General features: G+C 44.0%; 1 protein-coding gene across 1 annotated transcript in view; it reads right to left on the bottom strand.

Annotated features, from left to right (window-relative positions):
* ANAPC4 (anaphase promoting complex subunit 4) overlaps window positions 1–16,018 on the bottom strand; it is a 355,563-nt gene that overhangs the window by 81,438 nt on the left and 258,107 nt on the right. Inside the window, exon 25 of the mRNA XM_078678375.1 lies at window positions 12,178–12,252. Coding sequence (XP_078534501.1) covers window positions 12,178–12,252 — 75 coding nt within the window. The remainder of the gene's footprint in view (window positions 1–12,177; window positions 12,253–16,018) is intronic.

The following is a 16,018-nucleotide window of genomic DNA, read 5'->3' as shown; positions in this document are numbered from 1 at the left end:
GAGTCAGTGCTGTCCACTTCACACCGTATTGTGAATTATGCTGTGTCCGGGTCATAGGCAATGGCCTTGGTAAGAGTCGTTCGGGCTTCGTCAGGGACCATAGAGTGCATTTGCGCCAACGAATCCCAAAGCATGTATGAATAGCGGCCCAGAAGACAAGTGGTATTAACCGATAGGATAAAGTTGGTGGAGGAGAAGATTTTTATTCTGAACATGTCTAGCCTTTGACTCTCTGTCAGGAGGGGCAGTGAGGAAAGCCCTTGGACTGACTGCTGAGGAGGCTTGCAACACCATACTCTCTGGAGTGGGATGCTGGGTCAAAAACGTGGGGTCCCCTGGAGCCGGACAATGGTAGCTGGCCACTTCGCCGTTTACTGGGCCCCCTAAACAGGGCTTGGACCAGGCCCCCAGGAGGACGTCCGTAAAGGCCTCATTAAACTGAAGCATGGGTTTGGAGCTTGTCTGTCCCACTTGGAGGACCTCTGTCAATAAATTAGTTTTCACTTTATCCACTGGTAGCTGGAGGTCAAGGGTGACAGCTTCTCCTCTGATCACCATTGCAAAAGATGCGCTCTCCTCAGTGGCCGGACCAGAAGGAGTGACTAACCCAGTCAGGAGAGGTGTCTAGCCCATTGGCATCACCCAATTCCTCATACCAGTTCCCTTCAGGGAAACCTTGGGCAATAATGTTGGCGGAGTCAAAGACCCTGTACTCCACTCCTACTTAAATTCAGCCTAATCAGGGCAGAAAGGTTGCCCAGGGTGCACCAATCTCAACATCAGACAGCCTCTATGTGGCACCATTTTGGAGTTGGAAAGAATGACTGCATCGTCACACAGCGTCGGCAGCGCAGGAGGATCATATGTCAGCAAAGGTCATGGAGCCAGAGTGGGGGAAGTCTGGGCCGGGGCGGGTCCAGATCAGAGGACCATCCAACAGTAACCGGATTGGAATGCTCCCGACTCCATGTGGCACGAAGGAGCTCCAGAGGGAGTTGGTTGCCCGAAGATCAGGGACATTGCTATATAATACTCCTAAAGTTGGGCAGGAGTCGCTCTGGCGCTTGGAAAACCAAGAGATGGATTCGATGCCGGCTCCACAGAAGTGGTGTGGAGCGGGCCTTGAGGCTCGGGGGTGGTCTGGCGCTTCTTTTCTGGATTTGGGAGGGTGTGAGAAGTCGAATGGCATTTCGACGTATTCTTTCTTCTTGGGCTTACCCAACGAAGATTTGGATTTCGATGAAGACCTCTCAGGGAATTACTCTGTGAGATAGCCTGTGAATAACAACAGGACCAAGACGATCGTTGGGAGCGGGAACAACATGGATTTTTTTGTCATGTCATGAGCAGCTTCATCACTCCCTCACGAATCGCCTTCTGGTGCATCAAAAGACATGTCTGAGCAGGCTTTGGAGTTGTGACCGAAGTGGGGAACCAATAACAAACATCTGTCTGTGGCCACCCCCGCAAGATTTGAAAACCATAGGTTTCTGAGGGGTCACAATTCCCTACTCACTGGCAACAGTAAAAAGAAAGCTTGACAAAAGTTGAGAGAAAGCTCGTCAATGACCAAGGCAGCTCTCCATATCAGTGACAGTTGGTGAGGAAAGAAAGGAACTGATGTCAGTGTGGTGGGGTGGCACATATGTAGGCTTCACACATCACATCTAGCGTTAACGTGGTGCCGTTGGCACCATTTGCCTGCAAACAGAGGTAATGGTCAAGATTTTCAAGATACAGTCTGACGCCTGGGGAATGTATAAGGTAGAGAATATGCTGTTAGAATTCTCTTCCACAAATATACAATTTTTGTTTGCAAACATGTAGACTTTTTTAGTTTTCTTTATCGAAATATGTTATCTACCTGAAAAACCTATTTTATAGACTCATTGGGCCCGATTCACAGAACTAACTTAAGACAAAATCCTAAACTTACTACCATTTTGGTATTCACAGAAGGCACTTACTCATTTTGGTATTTACAGAAGTTAGGAGTCCTAACTTTAGTACTCCTAAATGCCTTCTGTGAATACTGAAAGTCTTAAAGTTAGGATTTTTCTTAGTTTAGGAGAAATAAAGTTAGGAGTCCTAACTTCTGTGAATAACAAAATGAGTAAGTGCCTTCTGTGAATACCAAAATGGAAGTAAGTTTAGAATTTTTTCTTAAGTTAGTTCTGTGAATCGGGCCCACAGTGAGCATCTTTAGACAACACAGAGGTAGTTATGAAGAACACATCAAGAGACATTCTGTCTCAGTGAATAAATAGCAACTATAATCAGAAACAATTCTAATACATGGCAATTCTAGGAGGCTGGCTAATGTGCTACCAGCAATGATGCAAAGGGCTGAAGAGGCATCAGCTTGCCACCAAAACATCAACTCGAGCCAGATTTCAAACCTGGCAGCAGCAAAATGTCATTTTCCTTGGGCACCAAAAACTCTTTCCCATGCCCTATCCCCTATTAGTTTCTTGGCTTTCTTTCAACATTACATTTTTCATGTATTTCTTGCCTTTTTTTAGATTTTACTGTGTTTGAAACGGTCATGTCAGATAGGCATAGGAAGTTCTTAATTTCAATCTTACTGAACCTGCGTTTCCCTGGTGACAAGCCAGAAGCGGGTGGAGTAACAGGGAGTCTGGTCTCGCCTGGGTGTCTGGTTCCCAGCAACAGAAATGTATAATTCTAGTAACTTCTGTTATAGTGCAATGGGTTGATCAGAAGGACAATTTCCTCTACTACCAGATGGAGCAAAAACTTGGGTGGAATATTTATTAAAAAACAAGTTGCTCACCTGTACACTGTGATTCTCCAGTATTGATATAGATTCATGTGCGGTTCCCACCATGACGACGGAGAAGATAAAAGCATGTGAAGCTATGAAAGATTCAATACTGGAGAATCATGTGAATCTGTAACTGACATCTGCTGTCGGCAGTCACAGCACAGTCAGAAGACTAGTCTTTGTGAGAGACATTTCCTCAGCACACTATCTAGAAAATAAGTATTTTGAGATGGTAAAAGCCAAAGCAAAGGTGCGAGTGGAGCTCTTAATTTCCACTGAAGGGCGTGAAAAGAAATGAACTGATATCAGCATGCAGGGGTGGCACCTCTGAGCGGCTCCAATTCGTTACTTCATAGGACAGTACAAGGTCTCATAGGACCCAGTAACGCAACCTATCAGCGCGCATAAGCAGTTGCTTTGAAAAGGCCTGGATAAAGTTTAGCTTCTAGGTTAAATTCATAATTTGAGAAATCACTCATAAGGCAACCTTTTTCTGCCACTGGATGACATGAACATTATATTTTAGAATCGTCATTACCTGGCCCATCGTTTTATGAATGACTAGTATATAGTTCAGTCCATGATGTGCAGGGCCTCAAGAATTGTGATCCCAGCCTTCCTTCATTTAAGGGGGAGGGTCTCAGTCAGGGTGCCCAGAGCAGCCACTCAAAGGATCTAAACCCTACTCCCTTTGGTGTCACCACCTTATAGGCATTCGGAAGGCATAGCAGGAGAATCTCTCTTTTCCTCGGGGGGGGGGGGGGGTGGAGGCAGTTAGTCCCTCTGTTCGAAACAATCCTGGGGAACCTGACCCTGCTAAACATACCAAGTTAGATCCTACCCACCACATACCGTTTAGGGACACAGCCTCAGGTCCAGTCTCCTAAGGGGCACAGTCTGACGTTACCTGATGGCATGAACACACACCTTAAATATATACTTGATACTAGAGGTTTTAGCGTGTGTCAGCGAAGCAAGAAAGGTCCCTAATTTCTCAAAGGAACCAGTGGTGGTGAAATTCAGTAAGTCTTTCAGAATCTCTCAAATTCTTATCCAGCACAGGGCTAGTAGAAGAGAAGGGTAAGCCTCACCTTGTCAGGGTACTTCTTGGGCAAACTGCATCTGAGGAGTCCTGTGCACTTGGAGAACAACGGGTTCTTGTTAACGCTTGGCTCAGGGTCTGAGGGCTAACTGTAAAGGAATGCCTATTTGGAGACCACTTTACCAGTAACCCTGAGCTTGTTTCCTTACAACCCTCAGATTAGGGCACCTGGCCTGGGCACACTTAATTGCTCCACTGGAAGGCCCTAATCAGCCGATGATTCCTGTAGCTCTAAAAGTGAAAAAAAAATCCAACATGTGCTCCCCATCAGGTGACAGGTGATACCTGGCCACCATCAGGTGACAGGTGATGCCTGGCCACCTGCCTATTCACTGGCGTGGCAGAGAAGTGCTTTGACCTAATGCCCATACAAGCATCAACGAGGCCTCGTTAAAGGGAAGCACTCATGCATGCCTAGATACTGCAGACTGCCTGGTGGAGGTGAGTTGGGTAATTCTAGACAGGACATGGCCAAGTACGTTATTCATGCTTGCCTAGATTCTGCAGACTGCCAGAGGAATGCACCAGCTTTGTGCTCCACTGTCATGCGTGGATGAGTTCCCCCTCGTGTGCTCAGTATGCTTTTTTCCTTGAGGTGGTGTTGGACCTTGATCCTGTGCTGTCTCGAAGTCTGGCTGGCTCAGACATCTTGTCTTGTCCTTCTGAGTTCAGCCTCTTCACGATGTACCACTTTAGGGACAGGAGGTTGTCCGGTAGCCTGTGCTCTGATGAATAAGCTGCCACCAATCTGGGTCTAATGAGGTTACTGCTCCAAAAGCACTTTATGACCCAATGTCAACCGTGGACTTCTCCCTTCATCGCCATCTACACCTGGGTAATGGGTTAGTTGAAGTCAGTTCCACGAAAGATTTCTTTAGAAAGAATAATTTTGTGGGATCTAAATGCACTCTCTCTTTCTACCAAAGTTCTATAGGACTCACTCTCTTACGTTTTACTTTTAACATGAGCAATCAGGACAGAACAAAAAAAACGGGGATGCTTCCCAAACATCCATGTCAACCACTGGCAAATCTACTTGATCTACTTTAGAACTTTCTGTGGTGGCAACAATGAGGGTAGAACTCACCAGGTCCTTCACTGTACATTTCATCTTAAAGTGACATTCCTCGTCACACCTAAGGCACGACAGATCTTGGGATTGGAGAAAGAAGTTTCACTTCCATTCCCTTTCTGGCCCTGTCAAGAGGACATTTTGTCCTTGGGCTTCTGGTCTGCCTGGAGGCTCTGGGAATTGTTATTGCCAGTGCTCCCAGGCTTTTGGCTAGGCATCTTGCAACTTTTGTTTCCCATGGAGCTATGAGACATCTGCCCCTTCTGCCCAACACTTTTGACAATCCACACGTCAACAGTTATTACCCACTCCTTGTGGTCAAGTTAGCAATATATTGCTTGAGAACTGGTAAACACTCCTCCCAGAGTTGTTCAGACAGACAAATTATGGTTAAATAATTCAAGTCCCTTGGACTTCAATAATTTCACCCAGGGATTCCTGTTGCGTTCTGCTGCCTGCAGCAGGGCCTCAAAACAAACTTCTTCTTTCTTGCCATTATACTTGAGATTTTTTCTTTACTTGGCTGGCGGCAGTCCAAATCTCATTATCCCAAGATCTGGCATACCTCTATGCTGCAATCTCTCCATATCACCGAAGTCTAAAAATGTTTTGTACCTACTTATGGGAAGTTGACTTTGCATAAATGTCTCTTGCTTATTATAACCCACGTTCTCAGATGCTCACGCCAATGTTACAGTTTTGAGACATGCCCAAATATCTGCCCAAAAAGCGCAGGAGGGCACAACCTCATTTGCTGGTTTTATAGCGCTTGAATCGACTCCAGATGGAGTATCTCTGCGCTTTTGGTGCCGGTTAAACAGGAGGTGTAATTTGAGCAGAAGTTAGATCTCATTTTTAAACAGAGCGGTTTTCAATTGTCTTCTGAATTTTAAATGTTCAGTACACTGTCTCAGGGACAGAGGGAGTCTGTTCCATAATGTGGGTCCTGCAATTGATAACGCTTTATTCCCAAGCCTCGCTTTCCTGGCACGGGGCACCACTAGGAGCAGATTATTGCTTGACCTTAGTGGTCGGGTTGGAATGTAGGGAATACATTTGTTTTCAAGATATGCGGGCCCTTGTCCATGTAGACATTTGTGGATCAGGCAACATATTTTAAATTTCGTTCTTTGCCGGATTGAGAGCCAGTGCAGTTGCTCAAGGAGGGGTTTAGATGGAGTTCTTGGCGGAGCATTAAGAACTAGGCGGGCCGCTGTGTTCTGAATGACCTGGAGCTTAGCCAACACGCCTTCATTGGCAGAGAGCAGCAGGCCATTACAGTAGTCGATCCGACTTAGAACAAGTGCCTGAACTAGCGTTCTCCTAAAGGAATCCGGCAGCAGAGGGAAAACCTTACGCAACAGGCTGATGGTGTGGAAACAAGAACCCGAGATGTAGTTAATGTGTTGTTTTAGTGATAGTTCTTGATCCAAACGGACTCCTAGGTTTTTCACTATCTGTTTGGGTTCGGGGGCTGCTCCCAGGTCCTGTGGCCACCAATCCGGGGCCCATAGCATCCTGGCTTCTCCAAACAGCATGACTTCAGTCTTGCTGACGTTGCACTGAAGGCAGTTGGAGGACATCCAGTGTGCCACTGCCTTCATACCTGATGAGAAGGAGTTTCTTACTTCAGCGGAGAGGGTTTTGAAGGGGAAGAGGAGCTGTGTATCATCAGCATAAGATACTGGGATGAAACCATACTTGCGCATCACTCTAGCCAGGGGTGCCACATAAATGTTAAAAAGGGTCGGGCTTAGACAGGAGCCCTGTGGCACCCCTTTTGATATCTCCACCTCCGCTGAACGATATGCACCCATGGTGACACTCTGGGTGCGATCGGATAAGAAACTCCTTAACCAGGCAAGGGCTTTGTTCTTGATACCAGCGTTCGACAACCGCTCAGTCAGGATGGAATGTGACACGGTGTCGAACGCTGCTGACAGGTCTAAAAGAACCAAGATCACTGAGAAGCCCTTGTCCTGGTACATGTGCAAGTCATCAGTGACTGACAGAAGGGTGGACTCAGTGCTATGTTTAGGTCTGAAACCTGACTGAGAGTAGTCCAGGCCCCCAGCAAGTTCGATATAGCTGGACAGATGGTGGTTGACATGCTTCTCAGTCAGTTTCCCTAGAAAAGGTAATAGGGAAATGGGCCTAAGATTTGCTAATTCGGTCCACGGGGTCGCAGTGTTTTTCCTAATTGGTCTAACAATGGCTCGTTTCCATTCTCTAGGGACATTGCCTGTGCCAAGAGAGAGATTTACCAGTTCCTCAATCATGGGGCAGAGCTGTTCAGCTAGGGCGGGCATTATTCTAGCCGGGATAGTATCATCTGGGCTACCACTTTTGATCTGCGATATCAAGGAGAGGATGTTTCCGGAAGAAATAGGAGGGAAGATATCAAGTGAATGAGTATCCTGCTTCAGTTCAGCATCTATTTGGGGAAGCGCTATATCTGTAGTGGTAGTCTTGTTAGCGCTAATTATTTTCTCTTGATTTTGTCTATTTTGTCGGTAAAAAAATTGGATATTTCATTACACAGCTGTTGTGATGCTAACTCAGATGATTCACATGCTGTTGGTTTAACAAATGTTTGAAGAATTTGATATAGGACCCTGGGTGAGTTCCCTGCAGCTGTGATTTGTGAAGCAATATGGGTTTTTCGTGCTACACGGATGGCTTTATGGTAGATGGATAGTGAATCCCAATATTTATTCTTGTCCTCTGCCAGATGAGAGGTTCTCCACTTCTTCTCTAACTTCCTGGCGGTTAGTTTTAGCGTCCTTAGATGGTCCGAGAACCAGATTTCCTGTTTCTTTGCAGGTCGGGGTTTGAATAGCTTCATAGGGGCAATTTTGTCTATCGCATCCCTAGTTGCACTTTCAAATTTTTCAAGTGCGTCTTCAACATTTTCAGTGGGGAGGATGGGGAGGGGTTTGAACTTTCCTTTGAAGGAGTTAGCAGTAACTTTGTGCCATTGTCTGCGTACACTAGGTAGGGAGATCGTGCCTGCGGGGGTAGGGTTAAAATAAGGAGTGTAGAATTCAATAATAAAATGATCAGTCCAGTTAGCCTGAATTGCAGGTAGGCATGAAACTGACAAGAAATTAGATAAAATCAGGTCTAGGGTGTGTCCTGCCTGATGGGTGGGCCCAGAGTTACATTTTGTGAGTCCTAATAAGGATAGATCTGTTAATAGAGTTTGCGCTTCACTACAATCCAGCCTTTCGCTGTGTACATTAAAATCCCCTACTAGTATGAAGTTGCTCTCATTATTTATATGAGGGGCAAGTAACTCAATCAACATATTGGAAAAGTTTGTGCAGGGCCCGGGAGGACGGTATACTAGGGCACCTTTTTGACTTTCTTTGGGGGACAATATAATTTTGAAAACTAGTAATTCAATTTCTGGGGTACTCAGCTCATCTAGAATTGAGATGTTAATATCTTGTTTATGCACAATAGCTATCCCACCACCTGTTTTTATGGGGCGGTCCAGTCTGACTATTTTGTAGTCATCTGGGATTCCTAGGGTTATAGCAGGGGTAGAATGTGGTTTTAACCATGTTTCTGTGAGATAGCACAGGTCAGGTTGTTTTGAGGAAATTAGGTCCCAAACTTCAGCAGTGTGTTTAGAGAGTGACCTAATATTACAGAGGATGTTTTTCCTCCCCGAAGGAGTATGGTTATAATCAATAGCAGCATTGCTAGGCAGTTGATATAGTTTATGATATTTAGTATTGATATTGTCTCTCGTTTGAGTATAAAACTGATTGTGGCAGTGGAAGCAGGAAAAAGGCCCTTCTACCTCAGGGAAAACATCCCTTCTGCAGCCCAGTAGCGGCGCAGATTTAAGTTGCAGCAGTACCTGAGGTGTGTATGTAAGCCCTCTTGGAGGATGCCTTGGTAAATCGGTTGATGCAGCCCCCATGGCCCCTGTGCCCCGTCCTGTCGCGGACGGGCGCAGACGGGCAGGTCTTTGGCTTGTCTTAGGCGCCGTCCAGGGCGCCCTGCTGCGCGCTCGTACCGACGAGGGGCTAAATAGCCCTCAGAATTGAGCAGCTAGAGCGCTAACCGCTCGACTTTCTGTGGGCGGCTGGCTCTTGCCTGCCCCGCCCTCCGCACTACGGTATTGGCTACCGAGTCGGACCGGGGCGGGCAGGCTGGAATATTGAGCACAGACGGCTGGGAAATGTTATGTGAGCCCTTAGCGGCACCGGCGAAGTGCAATGTGCAAATGGCAATACAAAGTGCAAAGGTACAGTTAAAATTATTATTCAACTTTAGCTGCTATCCGCCGCTAGTGCTAAAGTGCTAGGCTCAATTAAAAGTGTATTTTTAAAATTAGTAGTCAATTTTAAAATCAAGCAATTTTCAGAGGGTTAAAACAGTTTCCCTGCAGAGCATCCGCTCTAAGTATGTTTCAGGCGCCAAGCGGGGTCAGGAGATGCTGCCACCATCGTCCCTTACCTCATTTGGATTTAAGAATCCAGGAAGGGGCTCAATAACTCCTGATATATGCTATAGACGTGGCTGTGGATAAACATCCTGCTTCCTAATGTATTGATTTTAAGAACACTGGCTACCCTCTCCTACTTTAGCTCTAACCTCCCTTTTTATAGCTCTCAGCACCCTTCAACCATGCACCTTCTCTTTACCAATTCTTCCCATCTCCTTTTCCCTTCCCCACTCACTATGAGATAGCCTAATTTTCCCTTACTAAAACTGCCTATATATCTCATCATCATTGGCCTTTTATTGAAGGAAGATTAGTTTAATCTTCTTCAGAGTTAAAGCATCTGAAGTGGGTGGCATGCTAGGGTAGAAGGATTACAAAAGAAAAGAAGAGGGTAAAGAATCAGGGGACACTGTCCTAGAACACCCTGCACTTGGGGATGGCAGGGTGAGAGGGGAGGATGTGGGGTGATTAACTACTATCCCTTCAACCAGGCACAGCAGTACTAATACTAACTGGAACCAGCCCTGAGTCTTCAGTGGTGACTTGTCTAAGAGCTCATGCTTAGGGCAAAGAGCTGACCTTGTGTAATATTTTTGAGCTGTAACCTCATGCCTTTGTTAAGCACCTTCATTTCAGCTACCTTCATGGCCTGCGGCTCACATTATCTCCAGACCTTAGAAAAGATATTTTATATATAAAATCCTTGAATTATTACTGGTATCAATCCTTCATACTAGCCTATCAATTCAACAGCTGACACCAATGTGAGGACTTTTCTTGAGTTCCTACACAAAGCAGTAGACATTACTGATTGGTAGGATTACTGTTGTTTACTACTGCTGCTCTCAAACTCAATTTTAGCACTTGATTCTCTCAGGGCTGAGCATTCAAGGCTTATTTTAAGAAGTTGTTTTGGGTTAAGAAACTCAGGAAGTTCTAACACTCCAGATAACAGTTTGTAAACGGACTGTCTGGTCAGTTTTTATCTTTATGAAGAAAACGTCTATTACAAGTAATTAAATTACAGTACACTTCAAGATAGATGCACAATTTTATTTGCGCATCTATCCAGTGTCTAACACCTTCTGGGGAACAGAACCAATCCCAAAATGGAAAGAACCTCAAATGTTATCAAAGCACCATCTCGCTAGGCCCTCAAAAACAGTTTAATATTGAGCCCTTTGGTCAATGTTATTCTAAGGAGAATATTTTTAAAGTACATGGCCACCTTTGTACAGATAAGTTTGAGTAACGGCATGCAGGCAAGGATACCGGTACTCAGAATCCCATTGGATTCTTAAGTTAGTGAGAGTTTGTACGCAGATGTGGTAGTTTCCACTACTTGCCCCCAAAGCCAGCGTAAGTACCGCAGAATCTACCAGCCACTGTAAAGGTTTTCCATCTCATAGAGGGATACCCATTTTGGTTGGTAGCACTTCACTGGATTAGTGGCCTGTAGCCACTAATCCAATGGAAAGGACAGGTGACCGCATCTTTGACTGGCAACATCTGTGGAATCAAAATTGCAAGTATGATGATTCTGGGTTCAGGGCTTCCTATTCTAGACTTCTCCCTTTCATCTTTTACAAAGATTAGGCTGCGTAATTTATATTAGTGAATCAGGATCCTAAGGTTACAAAAGGAGGGCTCGAGATCTGATTTTAAAGAAAACTGCATTTTGGTGATAGTGAAATGAAATCCAAATCAGCATATTAGAATTGGGTCACATGGATGATCTTAGGGCAAGAAAATGACTTAAAAAACCCAATATTCGTCTCATTTATGGGGCTTTGGAGTAGTGCATCAAAGTGCAAGGGAAAGAAAGCACAGTATTTATATATGCGTTCCTGTCCTTTCCTCCTGCGCGGGCACTGTTTCGGCAGTCTTGTGCTAAGGCAGGCACCCTTGCACCATGGTTCAAGGGTGCCTCTGTTGCATGCAGGATTGTATTGCACAGGAAGGGGCACCCTCCTGCATAAAACAATCCTGGGAGGCTTTTTCCTCTTTCCACTTGTGCTGCACAATGCAGAAAACATGGAAAGAGTACTTAACGAGGAGAAATAAAGTAATTTCTCTTTGTTGCTCCTCCCCTGGGGAGGCAAAAGGTTTTGGCACATACCCAGGTTTACATGGTTTTGTAAATCTGGGGAAGCGTAAAAATCCATGGCTGTTGTGTGGGAATACCCAATCCAATGCGCATGGAACGCCTCCCTAACGCAGAGTGACGGAACACAGAGATTTGCGCTGCCTTGTCTTACTCCATATCTATGAAGCCATTCAAAGCCAGGCAAAGTGGCTTTGCGTGATCTCATGAATATAATTTTGCAGTTTGCGCCGCCAGAGTGTCATAAAAAATGAAGCTCTGGCGGTGCAAGGGGCTCATAAAAATGCTCCTATGTGTGGATGAGGACATTGATCATAACACAAAATGGTGACATTATTACCATTCCGTTTCTCATTCTGCTATCTTGTTCACTCCCTCTGCCCCGCCAATTCAATGTAAAAGTAAAATAAAAATATATATATATATATATTTCCAATTGCTTTTATTTTTTTTAAACGATGTGTGCATCAATTCGGAAACAGCAAAACGGATGATGTGTAAATTATAAGAAACACAGTGCTGGCCAAAGGACCTCTATATTTATACATGATTGTATACAGGCATTCATGACAAACATCTGCAAAATAACTGCAAGACAAAACATTTGGAACTACATTAAACACAAAAATAAAAGAATTAATTAACATTAAATCACCTTTCGTTGGAACTTTCATCTGCACTGTCCAAGGAGTTTCCAAACTCAATTGCTAGTAGCCCATTTGTAGTAGACCTAAGGGAGAATGTTATGTTAGTCGTTTCTTCTCTCCAAATGCAAAAGATATTCGGGCACATCTGATGCAATATTCCACAAAACATACTCAAAACAAATTACAAATTAGTGCATCATAAGCATGGATGATAACAGATGAAATTCAAACTGAAATAAGTATTTATTTGTGGTTTTTGTAATATGCTTATGCAGTTAGGTGGCCTCTTTTTTAGTATTTACTTATTTTTACAGGTGCACAAAAATATTCTTATTGCGAATAATATTCAATTCATCATCAATTCCATTTATAAAGTGCACGTGCGAAGTCTGAAATAGGGCAAAATATAGATCATAAAACAGCACCTAAATCAGTTCCGATAATATTGTTTCAAAAACGAAACTAATATAGAATGCCGGAAAATGTTGAATACTAAACTTTCCTCCTCCAAAAGACCAAAATGTGCATCAAGATACTGTGTGCAATTACAATTTCACAAGTGTCATATTATAATAAGCTCTTCCTCTAAAGTGCCATTTCTGAACTCAAAGTGCTCAGTGCTAAATATATAAATATCCACATATAGGTACAAAAGTGCAAGTTTAGCCCATTCTAAAGACAATAAACAATTTCAGAAGCAATCAAGTGGCAAGTGCTGAAATATACAAAAATACAAATCACGATGCTACGTACTCAATACAACTTCTAAAAGTGATGTGGTAACAAATTATTTCTCTAAAGTGCCAACATAGAGATCATAATACTAAATACGATTTCAGAAGTACCGAGTGATAAAAACATCTTTCAAAAAAATTCCCCTTTCAAAATTGCAGTGCTGAATTCCATGTACATAAATAGTCACCTATATTTAAAGTACGTTTGGTTCGTACTAAAGACACTTATCGTCTTATTTCAAACCTGTATAAATAAGGCAAAATATTTCCATATTTTTGCAAAGCTGCTACCTTTCCCCACGAGCTTTGCATAGAGCTGCTCCCTTAAATATACTTTATTAACCTTATCTATCTACATTTGCAACTTTGGTGGTTCCACAGATTTCCACATTGCCATAATGATTGATCTTGTGAGCAACATTGCCACCAACGCCGAGCTGAAGCGGGTCAAACACATAAATGTTTTGAGCAGTTGACACAAAACAGCATTCACATTCACTAAATACACTTTCCTAAAAGAACTGCACAGCCCTCTCAACACCTCTTCCCAAAAAGTTTGAACACTATTGCATTCCCAAATAATATGAATCCAGGTGCCTGAACCAGTGCATCTGGGACACTGCTCCAATATATTGGCATTCCATTTATGTAACAAGGCAGCGGTATAATATACCATCCACTGGAAATTCAGTTGCATTTTGCTACAATTAGGAGCACGTAATACTCCGAAGTTACGGGCTGACACTTCCAACCACTGAGCCAGAGTTAAGTTCACCCCATTCTCTCATGACCACTTGGGTTGCATACTTAGATAACTGGGTCTGAAGATCTAGGTTAAGCCATTTTACCCATTGGGTCTGTTTTGTATAAACCTGCACAGAAGAACAAGCATTTGCAATGCAATAGGTCTTGCATTTTGAGAGTTTGTGCTATTGGCATAGTAAATGACAATGCCTTTTATTTATGTGTTGATTTTTAAACATAAATAAAAGGCTTTGTCATTTACAATGCCAATAGTTTAAACTGTGGCAAATGCAAGACCTATTGCATTGCAAATGCTTGTTTACTAATGCACCTTCAGAATCACCCTGGGAAGGGCGGAGGGGCAGAAACATAAACACAAGTCCATATTATGATGTGCATTAAGTTAAAAGATAGAATGTAGCTTCTACCGATAACATGGAGGAACTTCTCAGCTTGGAAACCACTGCTAAATGCAGCACGGTGTCTTCTATCTATTTGTTGGTATATGCATTGAGTGAAATCAGGTGTGAACGTGTGCAGTGTGAGATGCCCCCTCCCGTCCACCCTCCAGCCTCCTCGGGACGTCATACAATGAAACCCACCTAGCATGTCAGACCTGGGAAAGAAATGATTTCTCTAATGTCTCTAGCACAGGCGCATAGAAGGACGCTCATTATTCATCTCTAAGCCATGTTTAATCATTGTCCAATTAAGCATCCATTTCGTTCAGAAATGTACTTTGTCTTTCCTTAAACATTGCTTGTATTCAGATCCGCAGAATCCATTGTAATTAGTTCAGTGCTTTTTCTTCCCCATTGTACTTTGTCGGGAACAATTTGTTTCTATTTAAACATTTGAAATTATTATAGTAGCCAAGCAAAAAGACTCCCTACTACCCCTGATGGAAATGTAATCAACGGGGATTAAGTTACCCCAATTCACAGATGTTCGTCACAAGTGGATAGTGTGTGGTAGGGTCTATAGGTCATCCAGCTTGAAATACTAAATAAAGCAATAGAAAGCATGTGGGCTCTGCTGAACTTCTGGGGTCTTATGACAGCGAGCTGCCACAATAGGGGGCTCTTGGGCCAATAACCTAACAACTATATTCACAACCTCAATCCACGTCGTGCTCTGCACCCCAAACTGTAGAGAGTCACGGTATCATGGTAGCCAAGACCCAGTCTCATTAAAGAACCACCTCCTGGTTCAGTGGATACGTTCACGCGGTTACATCTGATTTCAATATCCACTAGTTTTTAGAACTCTACTAAACTGGTCCTGGTAAACTTCCAGTTGTATCGTGGGACTGGTTATTTAGTGCGTATTTATCTTTTGTGACGTGCTTCTGGTGGGCGCGGTACAGACAGGTAGAATATTTTATTGCGGATTCGGAGGCGAGGGGGTAACTTTTTTGCATGATTAAATCTTGCAAACTTGGTCTAACGGCATCGTAGCTCTTTAAATGAGCACCAGTCACATTACACAGGTTCGGATTCATGTATTTGTTAAACACGGGGAAAATAAGTGATGTGCCCAGAATCACAGGATGTTGGGCGACGCCAGGACTCAAACCTGGTTCTCCAGTTCTAAAGTTGTAGTTAATTGCTCTAGTCCGGCTCACACAGTTAGGCCCCTCCGCCCTTGATTCGAACTTTGTTACTTGTGACCCTGGTGTGTGTAGAGTGGTGCAGGTAGCCATACAGCTCGCACAGGCGCAGCCGTACCCCTGCATCCCGGGAGATCTCAAGTTCAAGTCAACATCAGGATATATCACACTGTCGGGTGGGCGGCAGTATGTAATGGGGTGGGTGATGAGCTGTGAGGCTTTCAGTGACGTGCACCAAGAATACTCGATGAGGCATCTCTGAGCCACGCACGCTGTATTGATAGCAGCGCTGCATACAATCTAGTGCATAGACGCAATTCTGTAACTCGAATTTTGGATTACAGAGCAAGTGAGGAGGGTGTGTTTTAGCACGCTCCTCTGTGAAGTAAACCTTCTAGTGGCACGTCTAGGTTAACAAGCGCAGGCCAGGCAGCCGCTGTAAACAAGCAACTGTGTGTCTGAGAGACAGACGGAAGGGCAAACAAATAGTGCTTCCCTAGTAATTAAAGGAATTAGTGTAACGCCGTGGGTAAAAGAGCCAATCCCACAGGGCGTAGATAAATGGAGACAGGGTGGCAACAATGACGTGACTACTGTTACGGATCGGGTTCGAGAAGACGGTATGGCGGCAGGAATCGTATAGAGAATAGGCACTGGTGAAGCATGGCGAACCTGTCAGATTACTGTTTTGGACTATTAGCATAACGAAGAGCGGAGACGCGTTACGGAGCCGTATAAGAAGAGATAGGCTTTACGATTGTT

The sequence above is a fragment of the Lissotriton helveticus genome, chromosome 2_2 (assembly GCF_964261635.1).
Source record: "Lissotriton helveticus chromosome 2_2, aLisHel1.1, whole genome shotgun sequence".
In the NCBI taxonomy this organism is placed as follows: Eukaryota; Metazoa; Chordata; class Amphibia; order Caudata; family Salamandridae; genus Lissotriton; species Lissotriton helveticus.
This window is presented reverse-complemented; position numbering and strand designations above follow the sequence as displayed.